The 12,731-nt window shown below is 44.0% G+C and overlaps 1 protein-coding gene and 1 long non-coding RNA gene across 2 annotated transcripts in view; one reads left to right on the top strand and one right to left on the bottom strand.

Moving 5' to 3' along the window:
• Positions 1-7,279, bottom strand: part of LOC125281556 (uncharacterized) — a 148,300-nt gene extending 141,021 nt beyond the window's left edge. Inside the window, exons 1-2 of the long non-coding RNA XR_008961051.1 lie at positions 6,936-7,279; positions 5,702-5,773 (exon numbers count right to left, since the gene is read on the bottom strand). This is a non-coding gene — a long non-coding RNA (uncharacterized LOC125281556). The remainder of the gene's footprint in view (positions 1-5,701; positions 5,774-6,935) is intronic.
• Positions 7,280-7,334: 55 nt separating this feature from the next.
• MRPL16 (mitochondrial ribosomal protein L16) lies at positions 7,335-11,453 on the top strand. Its single transcript, XM_026490489.4, has 4 exons — positions 7,335-7,481; positions 7,843-7,908; positions 9,641-9,789; positions 10,763-11,453. Exons 1-4 carry the CDS (start codon positions 7,427-7,429, stop codon positions 11,246-11,248), a joined length of 756 nt encoding a protein of 251 aa, XP_026346274.1. The 5' UTR covers positions 7,335-7,426; the 3' UTR covers positions 11,249-11,453.
• The last annotated feature ends 1,278 nt before the right edge of the window (positions 11,454-12,731 follow it).

Raw genomic sequence — 12,731 nt, 5'->3', positions numbered from 1 at the left:
TGTTTTGATTTTCTTTGGGTAAATACCCAGTAGAGGAATTACTGGTTCGTATGTGGAATTTAAGAAACAAAACAGAGTGCCTGGGTGGCTCAGTCATTTAAGCATCTGCTTTCAACTCAGGTCATGATTCCAGGGTTTTACCTCAGCCTCCCTGCTCAGTGGGGAGCCTGCTTCTCCATCTCCCTCTGATCCTCCTCCACTGGTGCTCTCTCCTTCTCTCTCAAATAAACAAATTTTTAAAAATCTTTTAAAAAAGGAAACCAAACAGATGAACAAAGAAAAAAGAGACAAACAAAAAACCAGACTCTTAACTACAGGGAACAAACTGGTGTTGCCAGAGGAGCGAGGGGATGGGTGAAATAGGTGGAGAGGACTGAAAGTACACTCATGGAGGGGCACCTCGGTAGCTCAGTCAGTTAAGTGTCTGCCTTCAGCTCAAGTCATGATCCCAGGGTCCTGGGACCGAGTTCCACATTGGGCTCATTGCTCAGAAGGGAGCCTGCTTCTCCCTCTGTCTGCTGTTCCCCCTGCTTGTGCTCAGTCTCTCTCTCTCTACAAATAAATAAGTAAAATCTTTTTTAAAAAAAAAAGGTACACTTATGGTGATGAGCACTGAGTAATGTATGAAGTGTTCAATCACTATATTATACACCTGACACTAATGGAACACTGTATTATGTTAATTATACTTGATTTTAAAAGTTAATTTTTTTAAAGTATGATATACTATAAAAGTTAATTTTTTAAAGAGTTTTATTTATTTATTTAGAGTGGGGGAGGGACAAAAGCCCAAGCAGACTCCACACTGAGCATAGAGCTGGACCTGGGGCTTGATCCCATGACCCTGACATCATGACCTGAGCTGAAATCAAGAGTCAGATGCTCAACCGACTGAGCCAACCAGGTACCTCTATTAAATTTATTTTTTTTTATGTCAGTAAAATTCGTGTTGAAGATAAATACTTGCTGACATAGAAAGACATTCGTGATGCACTGTGATGCCATCCGTGCCAGAGTACAGAGTGGTTAACTGTGTGATGGATTGTTGGTGACTGCTTTTGTTTGTTTGCTTCTCTGTTGTCTACATTTTCTCCATTCAATATAATAATTGAGCAACTGGAAAATGGGGAAAATTACTTTTAACAAAGATGACTTTTTTAATTTAGCAATAAATTGGGCAATGAAAGGAAGGGGTGTGTGAGAGAGAAAGAACACTGCCCCCCAACTTTAGCAATTAACTGGGTGTGTTCATTTTTATTGGCAAGGGTAGGGGACAGGTGAGCAGACTGACAATGGATCTGTGACAGGTCGTAATTCCACCTTGAGGAAGCGCTGTAATAAAAGGGAGTCTCCGTGTGCTCATTATTGCTTCAAGTATAATGACCAAGCATGGGTTTGGGTATGGTTTCAGGGACCATCATAAGCGTTGTTGCGACCTCTACTGGACATGGCTGGTAAAGCCTAAGTTTCCTTTAGGGAAATTTCTTCTTGATTGTTTTTGTGAAGATGTGGGGGAGAGGAGGGAAGATTGCTACCAAATCCACTTCTACTTTTCCTTAGCTGGATATATGAATGACCTATACCATGTTCACGGTTGAAGATCATACCCTGATATGGAAGTGGAATTAAAGAGAGCTTCCTCTAGCCTCCCCAACTGAGATCCTATAATTCTTTGAAATGACAAAGAATCTTGCTCACAGGCACAAATGGCATTGAGATAGTTCTAAGAAGAAGAGGAACAACAACAAAAATCCTGGCCAAGAAAACAAAAATAGAAAGGGAGAGAGAATAGAATAAAATAGTTCCAAATTTTATCTTGAAGACCAAACATGCAAAACAGCCGTGATGTTTTTTGGAAAATAAAGTGAATTTGAGCAAACATATAAAAATATGTAACAAAGTCATGATAATTAAAACAGTGTAGCACTGGTTTCAGATCAAGAACATGGGAATGGAATAAAACGTTAAAAAATAATAACGTGGGTATTTAGTGTATTATAAAATCACATATCTTTTTTAAGAATTTATTAATTAATTAATTAATTTATTTATAGAGAGCACGCATTAGCACGGGGAGGGGCAGAGGGAGAGAGAGAGAATCAAGCTGACTCCACGCTCAGCATGGAGCCCAATGCAGGGATCCATTTCATGACCCTGAAACCATGACCTCTGCTGAAGTCAGGAGTCCAACGCTTAACTGACGGAGCCACCCAGGCACCCCATAAAACCACATATTAAATGAGAATTTTCAACTTGGCAAGAAGATTATATTGCATCCCTACTTCTGGCCTTAGAAACATATTACCAAAGTCAAAAACTCTTAAGAAAATAACGGAAAGATTTTACTGCATGAAAACTATGAATGGTCCTACCTCAAAAAAAATTAAAGGACATAATGAACATGGTAAAAAAACACTGAATCATACACAAACAGGAGTTCATATAATTGATATACAATAAGCATTTAGAATTGATAAAAAAAAAGAAACAGTACGATTGAAACATAGAGAAAGTACACAAGCAAATCACACATACGAAAAAACAGACAAAAATATGAGAACAAAGGTAGGAGGAAAAGTTCAACATCACTAGTCACTGAAAAACTGCAAACTAATGTATAACGAGTGTGTAAATTATATGAAGTAGGACTCAGAGAATGCTACTGGAAATCAGCCTTGGGGGCGCCTGGAGGGCTCAGTCGGTGGAGCATGTGGCCCTGGATCTCACAGTTGTGTGTTCGAGTCCTACATTGGGGGTAGAGATTATTTAAAAATAAAATCTTTTTTTAAAAAGTCAACTTTCGTTTACCCTGCTCCTGCTTACCCAAACTCCAAACCAACTCTGTAAGGCTGGGGGTTTTCTGCATTTTTTCACTTCTCTGATTTAAAAAGAAAAAAAAGAAAAAGAAAGAAAAAAGAAAAATTCTGATTTTAGTAACTAAAATGTCCAATACTGTGCAATAGTCACAACTCTGAATTCCATCTAAAGGTGAAGCTGCATCCCTCTGCAGTTCAGTCCTGCTCCGGATAGGATGACTGCAGTGGAAACAAAATGGGAAGGGGGGGGGGGTCTCTATTTCCTCACATTGCACTTTCACCAGTCATGTAGGATCTTTCCTGCTCCTCATCTCTCACCTCTGTTGCTGACCCCTCTGGGATGCTGACTGGCATAGCCCCTGATATGGGTTGAAGTATGTCCGCCTCCCCCCACTAACCAATATGTGTTGGACCCCCAGTCACCCCCTTACCCCTCTACTCCCCACTTCCACCCCCCATCCACAGTACCTCAGAATGTGACACTGTTAGGAGAAAGGGTCTTTACAGAGGTAATCAAGTTAAAATGAGGTCAAGAGGGTGGGCCCTAATCCAATATGACTACTGTCTTCTAAAAAGGGGAAATTTGGACACAAAGACACACATAAAGGGAAGACTATGGGAAGAAAGAAAGGGAGAAGACAGCCATCCACGAGCCTGGGACAGAGGCCTGGGACAGCCCCTTCCCCACAGCCCTCAGAAGGAACCAACCTGGCTGACAGCTTGATTTCAGACTTCTGGCCTCCAGAGCTGTGAGGCAATAACCTTTTGTTGTTTAAGCCATTAGGTTTGGGGTACTCGTTACAGCTGCCTTAGCCAACTGACAGAAGAGCCAACAGTAGTTGACTCAGTTCCCGGTACAGTTTAACATACACTCTTTCTCTCATGGGTGCTTTATGGATTCTTCAGAGAAACACACACACACACACACACACACACACACACACACACACACACCCTACCCTAACTGCTGAGGATACCTTGATGCATGCAAATTCATCTCTGCTAAATGACTGGCTGGTTGCATACAAGCCTTCCCTCAGGCCCTGGACATCCATCATTACATCTCTTCCAGCTTCTTTCTCCTTGCTCCTCAGTGGGGTCCTGTTAGACAGGAAGTAAGAAAACCCTAAACGGGCACACTGCACGGGGGTCCACATCTGGCGAACAAGGTATGCACACCTTTGACCCACCATCAGTGGAAATTTAACTACTTCCCAAAGGCAGGCCTCTACTTGGCATCAAACCTCCAAACGTAGACTTTTGTCAAACACCAGTCCCCCTCAAACGGAGGTCCCCTATCAAGCTGAGTGGTGAGTCCTGAACTGTCTCTCACTAAACTTGATGGAGCACCCCGATCCCTTGCCACTAGACAGGGAGAGTGGGGCTCACTATATACCAACAAATCTGTCCAAAGAAATCTTTAATGTGATCTCCAGTCTCCACTTCTTTTCTTGGTTTTTCCAATGCGTTTTACAGGCTGGAAGAAAGTGGAGAGCTAAGAATAACAAAGCCAGTTCCTACCACCTCCTTTGTAAGTCCGGCCCAGGGGGCACCAGGGTGGCTCAGTCAGTTAGGTTCCAACTCTTGGTTGAGGCTCAGGTCACGATCTCAGGGTCCTGAGATCAAGATCACACTCAGCTCATGGAGTCTGTTTGAGACTTTCCCCCCTCTGCACCTCCCCCTGGTCACTCACGCTCTCTCTCTCTCTTTCAAATAAATAAATAAATAAACTCTAAAATAAATAACTAAATAAATCCTGTCCAGAAGGCCCAGCATCTCACTCTGGAATGTGGGGATCACCACATACGCTGGGACCTCAGGCAAAGCTGAGTCAGACACAATCCTGTTTTAACAGCCTGTTATAAACATAGTATTGGATGTCGTTTCCCTTCTTTCATATTGGCAGAGCTCTAAACAAAGGTGGGCAAGGAAATTCAGCAAGGATGTGGACAGAGAGGCATTCTGATACACTGTTGGCGAAATCAATCCCTTTGGAAACTTCCTTTATCTCTACCCCCCTCCCAAGATATATGTTAGCAATCATCATTAGCCCACTGATCTACATCTAAAGGGTCTCCTGACTAAGGTTTTACTAGACAGTAGTAAACGACCCCTCAAGCTCCTGGAAACCTTAGAGACTTACACTATCCCTAACCCCTCACCCAATTTGCAAGTCACTCCTCACAACCCCAGTACAGCTCTTTCTGTCCATGGGTCCTGTCCCTGTGCTTTAACAAAAACCACCTTTTCAACACTGAAAACATCTCAAGAAATCTTTCTTGACTGTTCGCTCCTGGACTCGAAAACACCACATCAGCATCATTGCTCTCTTAGAAATGCTATACACCATACGGAAGTTAAACCGATGAAGAAGCTAATACTAACTAGCCCTTTGAGAAGGTTCTATGAGCTTCCTGGGGTGAGGAAGTTCCATGCTGATTTATTACACTGTGATATTATGATGAGAATCTGATAAGCAAAAACCCAACATTTTTATTAAAATGAGATGGTGTGCACACATACGCATACATGGACACAGACAACATGTGTGTGGGTGCCATTTACACCAACAACCAGACCTGCAACTAGGCTACAGGTTTCTGTTATCTCGTGATTTTTAAAATAAGAAAGACTAAAAACTGAGATGCCAGGTAATTTTTATACCCATGGCCAAATACACAAATCCCAGTGGATATAGAGCTGGATGATCCAAAAACAGTGCCCGGTAGCTATACTCTGCTTTTTAGATTTTCCAAGTGCTCCCAGAGGACTGGTTCTCCACTGGCTTAGGCATTACAATCAGCCACGGGGCTTAGTTCACCATAGGAATTCCTGAACCCCACCTTTAGAGTTTCTGACTTAGTAAGCAGGGACCAGATACTTACATTTATATGAAGGTCTCAGTAACATCTGATGCAGGTGGTCTGAAGACCAACTTCTGGGAGATTTTAGCAAACCTGTTCCAGTAAAAGTAAGAACGGCAAGGTTTTTATCATACTAGCTGTGTGGCAAAACATTTCATCCCACAACATCAGTTTCTTACAAATAAGTACCATGGAACTACCAGAAAAGGAGTATAAATAAATAAAGAGCTGTGAGAACTGGAAGGAGGAAAATCATTTTTAGGGACCAAGGAAGACCTCACGTCCCTCCTACCATTTTCACAACACTTTATTCATACTTCTGATGCCTCAACATTAGCTATTGTATGCTCATCATATTGTCCCTACCTAAATATAAATTCCTAAAGAATAGAATCACTGGTTTTTCCTCTTTGTATCCTCATAGTACCTGGCACAACTCTTGCAAAGAAAAATAGACATCATTTGTCATAGTTACTACTTAAATGCAAAACTTTTAGCTCTTTTAAAATAAACAACTTTTTAGTTCTTTTAAAATAAACAACGAGGTGGAAGTTGCGGGGGGGGGGGGGGGGGGACGAAAAGATTTAGTGACCAGAGAGAGATTGTACTGACACTTACTTTCCATCCAGAACAAAATTACACAATATTCAGCTTGAGATTTTTAAATGCCTGAGCACATTCAGTTCTCCCACTTTGGGTGGAAGGGACCAGGGAAGAGCTGTGTAGAATCTGACACTGGCTTGGGAGGGGGAGACAGTTAAACCCTTTTAGAGCTGCTCTAAAAGGACAGAAACGGTTGGCTGTAATACGTCCATTAACTCTTTTGACAGCTTCAGTGTGCAAGTAATCAAAAAGTGCCTAACATTGTGGACAGAGAAAGTTCTCCCGGTAGCTTTGCAAGCGTTACAGGTTTTATTTGTTGCCATTTCTGAAATTAATCCTTGGGGAAAGACCATACACCGTTTTAGCATGATTTAAATACAACAGACAACAGCCTCAATTCGTTAATCCCATTTGTGTCCTAGAAGCTTGGGGAAAGATCCTCTCATTCTAAATATTAAAAAGGTTCGGACCCATAAAAATGATTTGCCCAACATCCTCCCAGAAGAGTCATGCATTATTTTAACTTGATAATCTAGTTTTGATACAGTCTAGTCCCTGGGTTCCCTGGAGTGACTCAAATTCTGATCGTACTGTGTGTTTTCCTGCTGTGTGACCCTGGCTAAGTTAGATCCTTTGACCCTCCGGATGTTACCTGCAAATGCGTGTCATGACTTCCTTATCTCATGGACTCCTTGGGAGGACCACACGCAATGACGAGGTACTGAACACCTAACACATGGCAAGCGCCCACTAACACGCCAAGCAATGGTCAATCAGTGGGATTTTCCTAATGTCTCTGAGCTGCCCCCTAGAGAAGCGGCGTAAAGCGGCGAGCTGTGAGACACGACCCGGTCGGGAAAGCTAGGCTTTCTCAGCACAGTGAGCAGCACAGAAAACCCTGCCCCGTCGTGGGCAACCAGGAAGAGACCCCGGAGCGGATGGAGACATTCAGAATCCTAAAGCGGCGCTGGGCGTGGCTAGCACACGCCAGCGCGGGAACCCAAGTGACGCGGCCCGGTTTCTTCCGCTTCCGCCGGGATTCTCTGCGTAGCGGACCGGTGCGAACGCAACTTCCGGCCCGACCGGGTCCGGGGAGTCGCTACGTTCCCGGTGGGAAGCCGAGGTGGGCGGACGCGCGTGGCCATGTGGCGGCTGCTGGCTCGAGCCGGGACGCCGCTCTTGCGAGCGCGGCCGTCAGGTCGGGAGGCCCTCGGTCCCTCAGAAGACCTCCCCTTCCTCCCCACCCCCGGTGCGGCGCCTCGCTGGCTCCTGGAAGGCTCCGCCAACCGTTGCCGCTGCCCTGAATAGGGGCCGCGCTTCCCCGCCGCCGCTTCCGTCGCGGTGACTCGTGCCGGGGTGGCGCAGCCACCCGCGGGGGTTGGCGCCCGGAGACCCCTGCTGGCTTCTCTGGTTGGGGGGGGGGGGATACTGGGCCTGTGAGGCCATTTAGGGGAACCCGCAGCCCACCATCAAGGCCCTCCATCAGGACTGACTTTGGTCAAGGTCGTACCAGGCTCAGGTCTGTCGCTTTCGGATTTTAATTTGATTTGCCTTTGTAGATTCTTGGGCCGCCCCGCCCGCCAGTGCTGGCCTGAAGATGCTGCTCCCGGTGCCGACTTTTGAGGGTGAGAGCTTGTGTCACTTTCGTGTTTGTCTTTTCTCTGATGGGACCTGGAAGAGGGTAGGCGGAGATGTAGGCGGGTTCTTCTGCTTCCTCTCCTCTATTCACTCGCTCAGTAAATATGTATGGCGGGCGTGCTATATGCCAAGAAGTGTTGTAAACCCGCGGGATATAGCAAAGAACAAGGAGACCCACAAAAGTCCCTGCTGTCATGGAGCAACTGTGTCATGGGGTATCTCCCCTATGGCCGCCTGTGTGGCGCTGGTCCACCCCCAGCCAGGCATATTGCCATAGAATTTGAACTTCCGATGTTCTCTCTAAAGGATGTTACATGTATGCGGTCCTAGAACTATGGGCGAAGGGCACTAATTCGTTGAATATAAACGTTACGATAAACCACAATTTTCTAAGTATAACTTACTGTGTCTTTATTGGAAATCTTTAAAAAAGAAACAAAAACAAGCAAACACAAAAATACGAAAGTGTCCTTGAGCTCTGAGGGTTTTATTTTCTACACGAAATTGTGAAACTACTGAATGCTCCGGAAGTCCATATGGACTTGGAGGTGAGAGAAAGCCTCACTAAATTTCTCTGTAGCTTCTTGTAGAAACTGGAGGAGAACAGGGGACAGTTGCTATGACCTTGTTAGCCCATTAATAATTTGGTATTTCCTTGAAGGCTTCTGTTTTATATTTGACTCCATGATAAAGCTGTGCCTGTTTTACCATAGACATGTTTAAATGACTTAGAAGTTAATAATTTTTTCCCCAACTTACTTGTCATAATGTCCGATATGAAAAAGATGTACCGTGTCTGGCCTGCATTTCAACCCCACCCCCAACACAGCAAGCTGTTGCACTTTGTAGGAAATGTACAGGTGTCAGCAGTAAAAAAGACGGTAGATCAAAGGATCCCTAGGTTGTAGGTTTCCTAACAAGAACGTGGCAGAGCAGAAGATATTTTCATGTACAATGTCGTGTTCTTTCCACCACCTCCATTAACATCCAGAGAGGCTATGTAGTATTTAAAAAAAAAAAAAAAAGTCATACTGTCTGGCTTTGCTGTTTTCACTGGATGGCCTAGACCAGATTATAAAATGTCTCTAGGCCTCAGGTTCCTCTTTTATAAAATGGAGATTTAAAATAGTACTTGCCTAATGTTCTGTTTCTTGAGCAAGGTGACCATTAAGGTGGGTGTGTTTATCCCTTCACTTCGTGATAATTTGCTGACCTTTACATTTTTTATTTGGCCCTTTGATCATGTGTGTTAAACTTCAAGAGGTTCAACATTTTTAAAAAGGGAAGCCTTAAAAAATTACCAAGGTTATAAAGTTGTTTTAAAGATTAAATGAGATACTGCACGTAAAGCATTCAGCTCAATGTCTAGCACTTAGTAAACATTGAAAAAAAAAAAAGTAGCCAGTGTTATGTGTGACAGTCTTAATCTCTGTACCTTCCCAAATGGTCTTTTTTCTAGTGTTAGGCAGAGTGCATTTCATTTGAACGTTAAAACTGTTATCTTCAAAGGTTCAGAAACGTCTTAATACTTGTCATAACCAAAAGATTCCGGTGTCAATAAAAAGGCACCCACAGGAAAAACCTAATATCCTTTTGATATTATTTTTTCAGTGGTAACTTTATGACTTCCACTTGATTGGTATAAATCTTTCTAGGAAGAACATGGATCCTTTGAGATGTGTGGTTTTATTTATTCTTGGTTGTTGGTGCTCCTTCTAGATGTTTCCATTCCTGAAAAGCCCAAGCTTAGATTTGTTGAAAGGGTACCACTTGTGCCAAAAGTGAGAAGAGAACCTAAGAACTTGAGGGACATCCGGGGACCTTCTACTGAAGCTACCGAGTTCACAGAAGGCAGTTTTGCAATCTTGGTAAGTGAGTTCAGTGTCCAGCAGCTACAGGATGGAAGCCAAGGATTAGCAGAATCTCATGCTCTTGGAGTTCTCATCCTCCACGAGTTTTATTAGAACTGCCACCATTTGCTCTTTAAACTGCTGTTCACTACCCGGTAAACATTTGAGTTGTGTATCTTCTTCATGTCGAGTGAAAATAATGCAAAAACAGGAGAAGGAAGGCTACCTAATTGGCCCCTGTAATCAGACTATAAAATCCTCTCAGGCCTCTGGTGAAAATAAAACTATCCATGACTTAGGATGTGGGACAGCTGTTTCCTTCCTCATCGAGTAGCTTCCATAGAGACTTAATGTCAGTAGCTGCACAAATGGGTGTGGACTAGGATTGATTTCCCATCAGGCAACCAGAGTGATATTTTACAGTCCTTCCCACAGCTTGCTAGGCAGCCTCTGACGGCCTCTCACAACCTCATGTCCATGCCCTGTCCCTCACTCTACTCCAGCCACTCTGCTTCTGCTCAGACTCACCAAGCCATTCCTCTGCCTTCAGCCGTTGTGGTTCCCCTTGGCTAGTTCCTATCCTTCTGGTCTCAGCTTTAAATATCACCTCCTCGGGACGCCTGGGTGGCTCAGTTGGTTATGCATCTTCCTTCAGCTCAGGTCATGATCCCAGGGTCCTGGGATCAAGTCCCACATTGGGGTCTCTGCTCAGCAGAGTCGGCTGCTCCCCTTGCTGTGCGCTCTCTGACAAATAAATAAAATCTTTTTAAAAATAAATAAATAATATCACCTCCTCGAAGAGGCCTTCCCTGGTTATCCATTGAAATGGGTCCACCTTGTTTTCATTTATTACTGTACCCTAGAGTTTTCCCCATGGTACTTATTAGAACTTTTTATGTTTATGTATATCATTGAAGCTACAGTTACTGTAAAAGAGCATATGAAAGATAACTAAGTCCCTACGTATTTCTAATTGTTCATCCACTTTTAGGCACTGGGTGGCGGTTACCTCCATTGGGGCCATTTTGAAATGATGCGCCTGACAATCAACCGCTCTATGGACCCCAAGAACATGTTTGCTTTATGGAGAGTACCAGCCCCTTTCAAGCCCATCACCCGCAAGGGTATGGGACACCGCATGGGGGGAGGCAAAGGTGCCATTGATCACTACGTGACTCCCGTGAAGGCTGGCCGTCTCATAGTAGAGGTGGGTGGGCGTTGTGAATTCAAAGAGGTACAAGGTTTCCTCGACCAGGTTGCCCACAAGCTGCCCTTCCCAGCAAAGGCCGTGAGCCGTGAGACTCTAGAGAAGATGCGGAAAGATCAAGAGGAACGGGAACAGAACAACCAAAACCCCTGGACCTTTGAGCGCATAGCCACTGCCAACATGCTGGGGATCCGGAAAGTCCTGAGCCCATATGACTTGACGCAGAAGGGGCGGTACTGGGGCAAGTTCTACATGCCTGAACGTGTGTAGTGAGGATGGAGACGGATGTACAAAGGCTACCGGGAGAAAGAATCTACGTTTTTATTTCCCTCAGCCTATCCTTACAGTCTTAGGTGCCTCTCATATCTAACCAAGGAGCAGTATGTGAGTAAGTGATTTCTGAAAAATTGTGTAGTATCTGTTGATTTTTTAAGTGCATCATATTTACATCAAATAAAGTTTGAGTATCACCTCAGGATGTAGCTTCTCATTGGTCACTCCTAATCCTTAAATGATTATGAAGCGGCTGCAGTGACTGTTAGGGGGTCCACTTCTCCCCAGCTATAAGATGAATGTCTTCAGGGCTGAAACAAATGCTTCCGTCTCCCACCTCTGGTGTAAGTTGGATTTAATATCTGCACAGGTTTCCCTGCTGTCAAAGTTTGCTTCACATCGCTTCACTTTTACCAAAGAGCTACATTAGTACCTGTTTTTCTCAAACTGAAAGAAATCTGAAGATTTTCTCTTAATGGTAATTCTTCACTGTACATCATTTCAGTTTAGGAACGCTCTGCTTTTGGACAGTGGGGAATTCTGTACTGTTATAGTACGGGGGCTAGTTGCTGTATTTCCTAGTTACAAGCGCTTTTGGAAAAGCAAAAAAACAGCGGTACATACATTCATTGAACAGATATTTATTTATGTGCAGCTACCCATCTCTCAATCTTGGAAGGCAGAGGGGGATGTTGGACAATATGGTAACACATACCCTTGCCTTTTAATGCAAGGAACAGATAAACAAGTTGAAGTTGTCTGGCCTTTCCTAGGTCTGAAATCCTCTGAGGAGGGCGAGTGTCTGGCTCTACCTTCGTGTCCCTGCAGGTTCTAGTACGTGGGGTGGGCCGCACGGCACTCAACTAGTTACTGTTGGAGGAATACAGGCCCCACGTGTTTCAAATCCCCCTGGTTCCGCCTTCCTGTCTTTAACAAGATTCAACTCTTCCAGAGCTAGCCAGCAGTTTTCTATCCCCTATCCAAACTGAAAGAAATACAAATGGATAGAAATAGTAAACCATTTGCTTTTGAAAGTGGGTAGAAAACAGCACATGACTTGAAGTGTCAGCTTTTTTTTTTCAATCCCACCTTCTTAAAAAGATGTCCAGCAAAGAAAGTAATCTACTTTCCAGAAGTACAAATATATCTAAACAGTTACATGGTCCTCAAAGTCGTACATGGTGGTTCTTAATGTATTTTTAGTGAAGCTCCTGTAACATAATTACTAAATTCTACTAGAACACATCTGAACCTTGAATTGGGGCCATTGTCTGGGACCGTCTTATACGCAATTGCTGGCCAACAAAATCAGTGTCAGGTAGCAACACGAACCATGTAAGTAAAAGATGATGCAAGTGGTAGCCTCCTGTCACCTTTCTGACCTGACCTCTCATCTCTGTTACGGTTCATAAAGCCTGGTGCTGATGATTGTTAGGAGTTCAGTCATGGTATAAACCTGTTTCTTTCGTTTGGGGTCCAC

Source organism: Ursus arctos, unplaced genomic scaffold (genome assembly GCF_023065955.2).
Source record: "Ursus arctos isolate Adak ecotype North America unplaced genomic scaffold, UrsArc2.0 scaffold_23, whole genome shotgun sequence".
NCBI classification, from domain to species: Eukaryota; Metazoa; Chordata; class Mammalia; order Carnivora; family Ursidae; genus Ursus; species Ursus arctos.
This window is presented reverse-complemented; position numbering and strand designations above follow the sequence as displayed.

Excerpts from the sequence above, each read along its gene's own strand:
- MRPL16 (XM_026490489.4), top strand. The coding sequence starts at position 7,427 with ATGTGGCGGCTGCTGGCTCGAGCCGGGACGCCGCTCTTGCGAGCGCGG. Across the intron at positions 7,909-9,640 it reads CCCGGTGCCGACTTTTGAGG|ATGTTTCCATTCCTGAAAAG; the intron begins GTGAGAGCTTGT and ends TGCTCCTTCTAG. Across the intron at positions 9,790-10,762 it reads AAGGCAGTTTTGCAATCTTG|GCACTGGGTGGCGGTTACCT; the intron begins GTAAGTGAGTTC and ends ATCCACTTTTAG.